Source organism: Podarcis raffonei, chromosome 13 (assembly GCF_027172205.1).
Source record: "Podarcis raffonei isolate rPodRaf1 chromosome 13, rPodRaf1.pri, whole genome shotgun sequence".
Lineage (NCBI taxonomy): Eukaryota > Metazoa > Chordata > Lepidosauria > Squamata > Lacertidae > Podarcis > Podarcis raffonei.
Genome location: NC_070614.1, coordinates 20078135 through 20091103, shown reverse-complemented (window position 1 = coordinate 20091103; position 12969 = coordinate 20078135). Strand labels below are relative to the sequence as shown.

Sequence of the window (12969 nt, the reverse complement as noted above, 5' to 3'; positions counted from 1 at the left end):
AGTGTGCTAGCAGTTTTATTGCTGCACCACTAGGAGGACAGCAAGGGAAGGAGACCAACACCAGGCTGCCTGATTCTGTGTGGATGGCTTAATCTTCATGGGCAGAAAATATAAGATATGAGCCATAAAAAAAGTCCCAAACCCAACAATATGAGCAATAACTACTGGGGCTCTGGTTCTCCATTAGCCAGATGAGCATATGTGAGTGGTTTGAGGTTATGCTGGAGAATTCCAGAACGTGAGAACATAGTAAAGTGTGATATATAAGAATGAAATGTTGCTGGGGTGGGAAGGGCAAAGGGTGGGTGAGTTGGTGGGATTACAGCTGGCTTCCAGACAAGATCTGGTGCCTTTAAAAAAAGAATAGAAAAAAGCTCAAGAAAGCCCCTGGGACTGCAGGAGTGGGAAGACATGAAAGCAACTGGTGTTGTTAAGCAAGAGCTGGGAGCAATGATCATTCATCTGGGGGCTTGAGGATGAGGCTGCAGTGTCTTCAAAAGGGTGTGATGCTCTCAGATGATTAGGCAACCTCTGCTGGCCCCTGTAAATTTCCACAAGACTACCCAGCTCCTTCAGGGAGTTTTGGAGGGAGGTGGAAAGCAGATTCACTTAGTGCAAAGGAGCTCCTTAGATTTCTACATTTGCTGGACAATTAGACTTCCACCTTAGAGATCTGGGCACATGCCTGCCACAAACTTATTCAGCAGGAGCTTGGCCAAATTCCCACTCAGCATCCACCTCTACAATGGGAGTAGTATGAAGTTAATTCGAGCTGGAAGCTTTACTTTTTAATTTTTTTAAAAAAGAAAATTGCTATTTTCGATGTTTTTACTATCAGCATTGGCAGGGCAGGAAAGAAATGAAAGAAATTGAGAACTAGTCATGCTTTGATAGCATTAGAACATGTGCAGAGTGCCATTTCTCAACGTTGCGAAAATCTGCTCAGGCCACCTGAGATTAAGGGGAGTTCCAAGGAAGAAGGCTTTCTTTCCATCCCCCATTTAACTCCTTTAAACTATTCCTAATGTAGGTAACAGCTAGCAAAAATAAAATAATATTCAGTAGCATTTGAGATTGCTCCAGGCTCCTTTCTACTAAGGGAACATTCCATCTCTCCCTGGTTTAACTGTCTCTGCCTTGACCCACATTCCCAGAGCCTTATCTGAGGCCAATGGATGAAGAGGCCATTATTTTTATACCTTTTGTTCTGTACAGAAGAAAGTGACAGCGTGAGACTAGAACCTACCTTGGGACCAGCAATGCCATCAGATCCGGGGAAACCACGGCTTCCGGGAGCACCCTGCGAATGGTAAGGAAGAGAACAGGTTAATGTCATATACACAGCACTGGGTTCTCCCATCAAAGTGGACAGGGAAAATAAACATCGATTGGCCAGAAAGGACCAAAAATACAAATCCCACAAGGCAGAATCACATGCAAATCAAAGAAAGCAAATTCAGATTCAGGATAATCTCGAGAATCTCAGAATCCTAGTTTAGGGACCAGGCTGAAGACAGGACCCCACACCAGCCAACCCCATCTCAAAGCAGCAAGACACAACCCACAAATAGAGATCAGGGGCTGAAAAGGTGTGCAAAGAGTTGCAGGTAACTCGAGCGAAAGTACCAGATGGCATATTATAAGAGGGAGCAAAGAAACAAAAGTAAACAAGGAAAACTGTCTAAGTGAGAGAGAAGTTTGGATTTGATCAAATGTTTGAAGTTCAAAACACAACTGATGACCTGGCTATATTGCAGCGGTCTTTTGCCCTCAAAGGTCTCAACTGTTTTTTATTTCTCTGTATGAAATCAATTCTCGTGGGACTGCCCTGGGATTTCAACTTGAAAACAGAAAAGAATGATGGTGTTTCTTTTTCTAAATTCAGCCGTGGATGATTCTTAAGGCAGTGATCTGTTAAGTGAAAAGGACAGCAATGTTCTGCCCACCTCCGGGCCTAGACAGTACTTCCTTGTGGGTTTAAAACACTCCACGGTGAACACATTGTACCAATTGGGCTCACATCTTAGACACCTTAAGAGGCAGTTCCTAATAAGTGGCAAAGGTATCTGCAGATTCAGTTTTCTTTGAAGTGCTGCAGCGCACTCTATTTTTGCAACAGCTTTCCCCTGCAGAATAGCTCTCCTCTGACTCACAGAGGCTTCTCGAGGCTGCCTTTCCAGACTGCTTTGCTTTCATTTGTAATTTGACCCAGCAATTCCTAACTAATCTAATAATGTACTGTGAGTATGTTAGACAGATACATGGTCCGTGCACAAATTAGTCTGCTTGCTAAGAGAGTGTGATCTTGCTGCCCGCAGTTAAGGAGAGACTAGTTTTGGCTCGGGAGGGCAGTAATATGGAGAACAACGTTGGTACGTACACGTTCACCAGCAGGTCCAGGCAAGCCAGCGGGTCCAGGCTCACCACGAGATCCTCTCTTGCCTTCCTCACCAGGTGGACCAGGGGGGCCTTGGACACCAGCGGGGCCCTGGAAGATAAAAGGAAGGAGAGGCAAGTGTTAACAAAAGTGAAAATGAAACAAGAACAGATGCACCATTTTAGAAATACATCCCAGGTGAGAGGGATACTTACGGGTTCGCCTTTAGAGCCAGTATCTCCTTTGTTTCCGGGAGCGCCAGGTTCACCCTAAACGTATATAAAGAGACAGAAAACAACATGATCACAAACCTCATTCAGCACAAGGAAGGCAAGAATGAATCCTTTTTTCTACGAGAGAACAAGGGGATGTGGCTTCTCTGAGATGGCTTTCAACATGCATCTGTTATCAAGACTTAGAATTGCAGAGTTAGAAGGGACCCTGTGGATCATCTAGTCCAACCCCCTGCAATGTAGTTGTCCCGTACAGGGATCGAACCTGCAGCCTTGGAGTTATCAGCACCATGATGCAACCAGCTGAGCTATCCAGGCTGACAATCCACAGAGGAAGAGATTTGATAAGATGCTGATGCATGTGATTTTGGGTTTGGGCCCTGAATAGAAGGGACAGTTTAGAGCAAACTTGGCCCTCCAAATGTTTTGGGACTACAATTCCCATCATCCCTGACCACTGGTCCTGTTAGCTAGGGATGGTGGGAGTTGTAGTCCCAAAACATCTGGAGGGCCAAGTCTGGCCATGCCTGGTTTATAGGAAGCAGAATCAAGGAAAGGGAACTTGAGAATGTAATCATGAACATGCAACTCGATGTAAACCTCCACCATATGAGAGTTAACAATGGGGTTTGGAAGAAGGAGCATCCTGCTAAATAATCTTGGATACTGCTACCCTTAAAAAAGAGATTTGCACACCATCGCCTACCATTTTGATACCTTTATCCTACCTGCTACACAAATCTAGCAGCTCTGGAATACTGTCATTTTCAGAATTTTAAAACCCAGTGTATTATATGATGCCAAGGCAGGAAAGCTGGTATTATTGGTAGTATTGGAGGTCATGGTTTGAAAAAGACTAAGAAACAGTGCTTTAGCTATTAAACAAGCACAGTCGGAGAGGATATGCAGAGGGCGGTATTTTCTGAATTAGTTATGTTATGATAGGCTTCTCCTTGCGTTCTCCCAGTTAGGCTAAAGAAGTCTGGGTTTCCTGGATAACCCACCCAGATGCCTCTATTTCTAATTTCTTCAAAGACCTCTGAAAGCAGGTGCAACTTAAATGACGAGCCAAAAGGTGAGACTTACGCTGTTACCCTTGGGACCAGGAGCGCCGCTGGGACCCTGAGGTCCAGCTGGGCCACGAGGACCGGGGAAGCCGGGAGCGCCAGAAGCTCCAGGAGCACCCTAGGAGAAAAGAGCAACACTGGTGAAGCAACTGGCAAAAGGAAGGCATTGGAGAAGACGAGAAAGGCGATGGGAAGGTACTTACAGTTGCACCTTTGGCACCAGGTTGACCATCAGAACCGGGGTTGCCCTAAAGCAGAGGAGAAGGAGGAGAGAAGAGTCATTATGATGATGCTCCTTAGAAAGTCCTGAAGCACATTCGACAAAAGCCAAAAATCGGCCAGTAGTGCAGCTTACAGAAGGACCAGCAGCGCCAGCGGGACCGGCGGGACCAGGTTCACCACGAGCACCTTGTGGGCCTTCACTACCACGAGCACCTTGGGGACCGGTTTCACCCTGTGCAATAAGAGAAAGAAGAACAAGGGACATAAGCACTCTCCCACAGGTATGGTGGCAGCGTCTCCCTGTCAAACTACACCATCCCACACCCAGCCCTTCTGAAGCTTCACAGTTTTGTCTCGTTGGATCAGTACTACAATGCCTCAGGCCTCCCTTTGCCACCCTGTCCCTCAGAAATCAAGAGGTTTGAGGCCTGCCACCTGAAGCACACTACTTGGTCCTCTTGAGGCGGGCTGTTGCTACAGCTTCTTTGGGGTCTACTACTAAGTGCTTATGCTGCAGGAACTTGGCAGTCACTAGTCCTTTACAGACTTCCATCTTGCTGCTCTGGGAACACCTGAAACCTATAGGCCACCCTGGAGGTTTAGCAATGCGGTGGCTTCCTTCCCAGACCAACATTGCCTGTTGTATGTGAAAGAGACGCTGGAACAGGAAGCAACATTGCGGGCACCTCTCAAGTAGCCTCTAAGCTTCAGACATTGCTGGGCAGGATGAAAAGCTACCACTCATGGTGTAGCCTCATAAGGCTACAATGGAATTTAAGAACTGGGCCCATGTAGATGTGTCACCCTCCATTCTTGAATGAAGAGCTATAAGGGAATACAGAGACTCGGAGGGAGGAGGGCCTTTCAAATCATTATGAGGGCCATGGCTTTTCAGAAATAGCCTGTGATCTTTCCCACAGAAGACTAAGGTGCTTGTAGCTGGTTTGGTAAGAAATAGTTCATCTAGAGCTGGTGCTACAGAGCTTTTCGTCTAAGAAGGGGAAGACTGTCTCCCCTCCCCCCCTTTTAAAAATATTATTATTATTATTATTATTAACAATAGACTGAGGAATCAAGAAGACAAGTGGGATCTGCAACAAAATGTTGCAGTCTGTCCACGATTCCAGATACTCCATTCTACTTCATCACCTGCCCAGATTTCTGTTCTTCACACCCCAACAGTCTCTTATCATTCTGCGCCGAGTCTGCACAGTCATTATCGGTTGGTATTTTTAATTTATTTTTACCTATAAGAATTTTCCCCTAAATATTTTTGTACACCTGCAAACACTGGGATTCTCCTAAGCCTCCTGATACCTCCCTCTTATGCACTGATGGTGCAATGTTGGCTTGCATGAGGACTGGCACCTGAGATATTGATAGAGTCTAAACCCAACGATTTTTGATGCTCCTGATACAAAACAATTGCTTCTGAGCATCAGTGCCGTCCAGTGTCTTTACCTTAGGGCCAGCGGCACCAGGGAAGCCAGGGGGACCAGCTGGACCAGTGGGGCCCTGAAAGAAAGAAAGCAATGGCAATTATAGCATTTTCCTTGGAGTCCCAAATTAGCAACCTCTTAACACTGGCCAACTCCACCCCAGCAATGGCCAGAGGTTTGGTCTGTGATTTAAAATGTCAGGGAAAGGGAAACAAGAGTCAAGGCCTTCCATTCCATGGCTGGTTTAATTACAGAGTGTGTTGTCCTGCAAATCCCCATTTAGGATATGGAGTCTGGCAACGGCCAGTGTTCTGGCAGGACAATCCCTCTCCACAGGAAAATAATCACCACTTGAGCAGAGAAGAAACTGCAGGTTGCAGGAATACTTACTGGGGGGCCAGCAGCACCGGGGGCACCATCATTACCACGAGCACCCTGTGGTGAACAAGAGGGGGAGAAAGGCGTTTCAGTTGCTGCCACCTCTCCAGGCCACATTAGACCTGGAGGATGCTACACCAAGGATGCCTTGGTACCAGTTGCATCCAGCCCCACAATATGTCCCACAAGACAAAACAATGTACTTACAGCAGGGCCAGAAGGTCCAGGGCGGCCTCTCTCACCGGGAAGACCACGTGGGCCCTAGGCATAAGGAGAAACAAGTTTAGTTTAGGGGAAGGTACCTTTGATCCATGCCCCGTTACCATCCACCCAACCTTTCATTAGCCGTTCTGTTCTTTAGCATCTACCATTTCTAATGCCTCTACTGGTGTTAAGGGGTTCCTTCATTCCCCAGGGAGCCATAAAGTGAGAACAAAGACTTTGTATTTGCCAGCATGCCTTGCTTCTTCGTGTCCTTGCTTCATACCTCTCAAGTGCCCTAGCTTAAAATTGTTTTTTATCAACCCCCTCATTTCTTGATGCAATCCCTTCTGACTCATTATGTGTTCTTGCTCTCCTGGATCTGGCTGCAACTATACGCAAAAGGATGATATATGCCACTGTGGAATCCATTAGACCAAGCGAAAGAGCCTTTGATCTGTAGCTTTCGCCACCCGGATGCTACAAACACCCATGACATCTGCCCTGCTGTCTGAAATCTCACACATAGTTCTCTGCAAAGTAGAGTTGAGGCCCTCCAAATGTTGCCCACCCTTCCTGGCCATGGTGACTGGGACTGATGGGAGCTAGAGTCCAACCACATCAGGAGGGTACCTCGGTTTCCCCAACCCTGCTATGAAATAATGCTTCATCTCGCTGGATATTTCTCCTTGTGTTCTTTTATGTCAAAACGCTCCTGTCCCTCATGTAGGTTGCTACTGCCATACACTTAAGGATGGATTCAGATGGAACTATTGCGTTGTCCTTTGGGATTACTGCATGTTAACCATCACATGGAACTAGTTCACCTGAAGGGTTTTCATGAACAATATATGAAAAGAAGTATACTGAACTTGGACGCCTTCAGGCAAATTATTTCCACTTGATTCTCCACAAAGCATGCTAGGAATCAAATCCATCCTCAGAACACAAAGGATGTAAGGTGTGATCACAGTAGGCAGAAACCAAACAGAGATACCTTATATTGAATTGGACCATGGGTCGGTCTACCTAGCTCAACATTGTCTATGGGATTGCAAGAGGCTCCTGAGGATCATAGACAGAGGTTTTGCCCATCATCTGTTCCTTGTTCCTTTTAAGAGGCTAGGGATTGATCCTGGGACATTTAGGGAAACAAAGCATGCACTCTACCAATGAGTAAGTCCTTTTACTTCCCCCCTTTTGGTGACTAGGAGTTTTCCTTTCCTCATCATCCTTTCACCTGAACAAATCCATTTCTGCTGATACCCAGCCTATGCTTGTAAGATTTGGAAAGATGGTCTACCCGTCAAAGCAAAGGGCAGAAGAACAATGATACTCACGACTTGTCCAGGAGCACCATTCTCACCAGGGCTACCAGGCTCACCCTGAAAGAGGAAAGAGAGCAGATGTCAACACCCTGTTGCTGAAATTAGGTATAAACGGAAGGGGGCACATACTTAAAAGTGGACACTCACCTTGGGGCCAGCTGGACCAGCATCACCTTTAGCACCATCAAGACCGCTGAAACCCTAAAGTAGTGGGATGGAGGAACGGATGGAAAAGAAGAAAAAGGAACATTAAAATCCATGTAGTTGAGTATAAAAAAAGGCAATGGGGTGCCTTAATTCTACATTTGTAAGGTTAGTAGTCCCTCATTTTACTGTTCAACTGAAAAGACTACGGATTCCATATTGGCAACCATGCAAAAGCTGAGGAGGCCTAATGGAAGACCACCTTGGAACCAAGGATATGAATATACAAGATAATAATGGTCGACTAGAAACACCTGAGTAGACATTTTTAAGGGTTTGTTTCATGCTCTTCTCAGCTTGGACCTAGGCTGCCTCCTAAGATCAATAGATCGAGGTGGGGCTTCACCCCAAGGTTCATGTGACCATATGGCTATTGTCACCTTCATATGGCATTATCTAGTGAAGGTGCCATGTGCGCAATGGCAGATGCTGTTTGTATTGTGATGTCTGTAAACCTTAAAAGCTACAGAGGGCTGCATGTCTACTCCTAAGTACCGTAATCTAGCCAGGGGACATTCTGAATTGCAAGATCCCCGAATTTCCTTGATCATTGAGCTATTGGAGCACACTTACTCTGTGTCCCTTCATGCCTGGAAGGCCAGCTGTTCCGGGAAGACCACGGGCACCCTGAAGCAAGAGAACAAAAAGTTATTTAGGAGTCAGAGAAGAAGAAGAAAACGTGTCTCACCTTTCTCGCCTTCTTTAGGCAAGTGCGTGGGACCTCTTCACACCAATAGCTGGTTTATGACTGGGACATACCGAATGTGCTTTTCATCAATAGCAACAACACTGTAGGACTCAGTTTAAAAGGGTTAAGAAATGCCGTTAAGGCAGATGGCGGCATATTTACTGCTAGTTTTGTGCTATGCCCTTACATCTCCTTGAACATCCTAGTTCTCTGTACAGCTGGGAGCACCCATCAAGAGCTCAAAATTTCCATTCTAGGAAGGAGTCTGTCAGTGATCACCCAGTCTAGCGGGCAGAGTGGATGTGTTCAAATGTGGGCTCCAAAATCTCACCCAGCCATCTTGAGTCCTTAGGCACATAAACTGTTTCACAGTCAAACCTAACCACCTTGAAAAATTGCCGGGAAGGTGAACTGAAGTAGGGATGCATTGCAATACAGCATTTGGGGTGGGAATAGGTTGTATGTCACCCTTTGCCAACCCCGTGTCCTACAGGTGCTGCTGGACTCCAAATCCCATCAGTCCCAGACACCATCATGGCCAGTCGTGAGGGGTGACAAGAGTTGTAGTCCAAAACATCTGGAGATTGGAGACGGCTGTAGGGTGGGTTTATAAATGAACCATCCCTCTGTACCGAAGCAGGAATCGAAAAACTTAAGCTGCTTCTTGCTAATACGATTGTCGAACCTGCTCTTTCAGGCTGCCAGTGTAAGACATTGCATCACTTTCCCTAAACAACAGGTTGTAATATCAAGGCTGCAGGGATGCCAGGGCAAGGAGCAGCTCTTCCTAAAAAGACAGGTGCTTGACAGCCGCCCCATGATGAGAGACATCTTACCTGTGGACCTTGGGCACCACGCTCGCCAGGACGGCCAGGTTTTCCAGCTTCACCCTTGGAGAAAGAAGAGGAGATAGGCTCTGAGCCAATGCTTGAGAAACAGCGTACTAGGCGAGGATGAAAGACCACTGATTGGGGAACTGTGTTTGTAAAAGGGACTTGGACCTCGCATTAAGGTTTGCAACCAAATGGCCCTGTAACCTCGACAGGTGTTCTTTAAGGATTGGTGCTTCTGCTCAGCAGAAAGGGAGAAGCCAGAGAAAGTGGTAAGGGGCAAGGATGGATAAGGCCCAGCACTGACAAACTGTGGGGTCTCCCATCAAGTCCTGGTTTGGTGGGCTGCTTAGGGGTTCAAGTCACTAATTGCAGATAAGGCTTTTTTTTTTATTTTTACACTGCGAGTTTCTTAGACCTGACTCGCTTTACTTGGAGGCAAAGCAAGGCAGGTGGATAAGTTGGCTAACTCAAGTCCGTAAGTTGAGGGTAACCTTGACACTGAAACGGTGTGGCTATTTGGGCACACTCCGTCTTTGGATAATTGGAAAGAAGAAGTTTCCGGGGGGGCCCCCTCCGAAAAAAGACATAAGTCACTCACATCATCTCCGTTCTTTCCGGGTGGGCCAGCTGGACCACGGGGACCCATCGGACCCTAGAGTTTGAGAAGAAATAGGTGCATCAAAATCCGAGTCGAGTCGCCCCTGCTCCTATTTATAACCCGGTTGAATTTTTCAAAAGTGGGCCAAAGAATCCCCAGTACGGAAACCTGTCTACTGCATTTGACGTTCAAAAGCTCCCCCAAGTGGTGGAAAAAGAGAACTCCGTGGAACAGACTCCAAGGAGGCCGTTCAGCTTCGCTATAATAATGCATGCGAGAGATACGAGAAATAGTTCAGATGGTACTCACAGCAGCACCAGGCTCTCCGGGTTCACCAGGGGGACCTTGGAAACCTTGGGGACCCTGGAAGATAAATCAGAGCATCTATGTTAGATGGAAGGCCACTGCACCCCTATTTGTTTTGGATAGACCATGATGGACCACCTGAGTTTTGTCAGCCCCGAGTGCCCCCTTCCTTTCATCTCCACCTCCATGACTTCTGCTGCGCTGCTCTCCTGGCCTGAAGCAAATTCCTCTTCCCCATCAACCTGCACCCCTCTTGCCCTGCTACAAAGCATCTCTTCTTGAACCACCTTTGTCCTATTCTGGCCTACATCCCAGTTTGCCCAACATAGATGCATAAGCTTCCTAGTAAAGGTCAACTGGAGCCAAAGGTCACCAGTGCTGGGAGCTCAACAAAGAAATAGAAACAAGTGCCACTGTGCATGGGCAGAGTGTTCTACAGAATATCTAGATTCTTCATCTATCTTGGATTGGAGTTCAGGACACCTACATCTCCAGCACACACACACCCTCTCTCTTGTTCTAAGAGGCAAGCAATACATTACCTTGCCTGACCTTTGCCTGACTTCATTGCACACTATTGGTCTACCCGCTTTAAGAAGGAATAGTGTCAATAAGTAACCACCTCACACATCAATGTGGAAATAGTTATGTATTCCATGGTCCCTTCTCTCATCTCTCCAGAGTTTCTGTGAATGCCTGTGAGCATCCAGGCCTATGGAGTAGGCCTCTCAAGAGAGGACCTTATTTCTTCCGTTCAAAGAGGAAACAAACCTGCTACCAAAGCAATCTCCTATTCTGCACCAAGGATAAATGAATTCTGTGACTCCAGAATTTATACAAATGAAGATTTGCATATAGCCTGCATTATTATTATTATTTTCTGGAAAGACACAAAGATGGCACAAAATCCTTGCTCTCCAGAGCACTAGAAACCCCACTAGCCCCCATTCCTCCAACCAAAGGAAGGAATAGGACCAAAGGAAAGAACTGGGAATTTCTGGTTGGTGAACATTGCCTCAAGTACTGAGGTCCGTACATTTACAATGCACCTCTCTCATCTGAAATCCCAAATGCACAACCCCTTGTCTAAAATGTATTGAGAATTTGTTATTAAGATGGAAGCAAAGAAGTACTTACGGGAGCGCCAGGAGGACCAGGAAGACCACGGGGACCAGCTGGACCCTGCAAACCAAAGTGAGAAGAATCAGTCATGTTTCCCGAGTAAATGAAATTGGAGCCATCTTGTCTTGACCCTTGTGGATATCCATTCTCGTACTGCCTTGCTCTAACCATACATTCTTGACCTTTTCTCTTAACTAGGCCTCACTCTGACCTCCACCCACTTTTACGTCATTTCCTAAATTGCTTTTCCTCCATCTCTCTTTAAACAACCATTTCATCTCTCTTGGACTAGTGTTCCACATTGATGTTGGGGTATGTCTGTTTTTGTAGTTGCTATATGAGTGGTCAGCGTGTTTGGATACCTCCCAGCTGAGAGGCGTTGGGCTGCCATCAGATTTAGCCTAAAGTGAAATGTAACACAAAATGGGTGGTTCCTACAATGGAATAACTTCTGAGTAGCTATGAGAGACACTCAAAAGATTCCCGCAAGACTTATTTTAATTTCTTGTTGGGGATTTGCTCACTGTTAAGTCCCCTGCTCCTTTTTCAAACCAGATTAACCGGTGTATTTTAAAGAAAGCGAGTATACTAACCCACACTGCTCAGCCATAAACTCAAGCCACTGTTGCCACTAAAATGAGTTTTCATGACTAACTTGTTCCACGGGTTTCACAGGGAGCTGTGTCTAACCAACTTAGTCTGGATCTAACGTTATATAACTAGATGAATCTCAAGTTCCCTTCCAACTCTATGGTAAACACTTAGGACCATAAAAAATTATCATTGTCATGATGCTTATTATTAGTTCATGGAACCCACATTCCATGTCCCTTTTCCTCATGGAAAGAAGCAATGCTATCCCTTAGTTACTCAGCTTTATTAGTGAGATGCCTGCCCAATCAAAAAGAATAAAGTTGGAGTATCTTTGATACTTCAGTTTCTGCTACTAAGAGCTCATCAGGCGGACATCAGTTAGCAACATGTACCTCCCTACCTGTGGCCTCACCATTCTGTCCTGAGATTAAGGAACCAAGAAGGCCGAAACAGACTCCTTCATTCATACTTCTACAATCTTCCCACTTTTCCCCTTCCACACTAAGCTCAAATCCCCTGAGACCGTCAACACTTACCATTGGGCCTGGAAGAGCAAGGCCACCAGATTTTTCATCATAACCGTAACCCATCTGAGGAGCGAAGTTCTGTAAGGGGAGAGGAGGAAAAGGAAGAGAGAAGAGAGAACGTGTTGCTGAGGTTCTTAAAAATGCATCCTCTGTGAATTGTTGGAAAAACAAAAGTTATGGAGGCAAACCCAACTTACTCCGCCAAGGCCTGGGGGGCCTGGGGGGCCTGGAGGTCCAGGGAGTCCGGGTTGGCCAGGAATGCCATCTCTGCCTGGGGGACCAGGAAGCCCCTGAAAACAAAGAAAGCAGGAAGTCGCAGGTTAGCACCGTGGCAGTATATGGTGCTGAATGCACAAAAATGTATACGTTTCCTACAAAAGAGACACAAAACTTTCAGATTCCTGAGTATGCTAAAGCTATCCATTATTAGAAGGCAATATTAGAAGACCAAAACTGGTTTGGAAATTCCTCACACCCCAGCAACATTTGAAGGGGGACCTTCTATTCTCCCACTCCCAAAATATGAACCACTGTGATGCTGTAGTAAATAATGCCAAAATGGCCGGGTCTTTTAGTTAAAAGCTGAGGTGAGCTGAATAAATTCAAATGTTGTTAAAAAGAAGAAGCAAGGGGAGATTTGAATCTCCTTTCTGTAGGTTAGAGGGGGCAAGTGTTCTTTTAAACAACCTAAGTAGGCAGAATTTCTTTTGCATATAGGAATGGAAATTTCAAAATGCGGCCAAAGAATATTTTATGACTGTCCTAGTCACACACAACTACTTGCCACCATTTTTTCTGGCATGCTTGCATATTAATTTTATTTCCTTTCCCCTTTGAACTATTATCAGCCAA

At 45.9% G+C, this 12969-nt stretch overlaps 1 protein-coding gene across 2 annotated transcripts in view; it reads right to left on the bottom strand.

Moving 5' to 3' along the window:
* The window catches only part of COL1A1 (collagen type I alpha 1 chain), a 45934-nt gene that overhangs the window by 28944 nt on the left and 4021 nt on the right, over nucleotides 1-12969 (bottom strand). For both annotated transcript variants that reach the window (XM_053361207.1, XM_053361208.1), the window contains exons 5-22: nucleotides 12315-12407; nucleotides 12127-12195; nucleotides 11012-11056; nucleotides 9878-9931; nucleotides 9569-9622; nucleotides 8974-9027; nucleotides 8023-8076; nucleotides 7393-7446; nucleotides 7258-7302; nucleotides 5924-5977; nucleotides 5729-5773; nucleotides 5361-5414; nucleotides 4033-4131; nucleotides 3881-3925; nucleotides 3697-3795; nucleotides 2593-2646; nucleotides 2381-2488; nucleotides 1247-1300 (exon numbers count right to left, since the gene is read on the bottom strand). In XM_053361207.1, coding sequence (XP_053217182.1) covers nucleotides 1247-1300; nucleotides 2381-2488; nucleotides 2593-2646; nucleotides 3697-3795; nucleotides 3881-3925; nucleotides 4033-4131; nucleotides 5361-5414; nucleotides 5729-5773; nucleotides 5924-5977; nucleotides 7258-7302; nucleotides 7393-7446; nucleotides 8023-8076; nucleotides 8974-9027; nucleotides 9569-9622; nucleotides 9878-9931; nucleotides 11012-11056; nucleotides 12127-12195; nucleotides 12315-12407 — 1134 coding nt within the window. The remainder of the gene's footprint in view (nucleotides 1-1246; nucleotides 1301-2380; nucleotides 2489-2592; nucleotides 2647-3696; nucleotides 3796-3880; nucleotides 3926-4032; nucleotides 4132-5360; nucleotides 5415-5728; nucleotides 5774-5923; nucleotides 5978-7257; nucleotides 7303-7392; nucleotides 7447-8022; nucleotides 8077-8973; nucleotides 9028-9568; nucleotides 9623-9877; nucleotides 9932-11011; nucleotides 11057-12126; nucleotides 12196-12314; nucleotides 12408-12969) is intronic.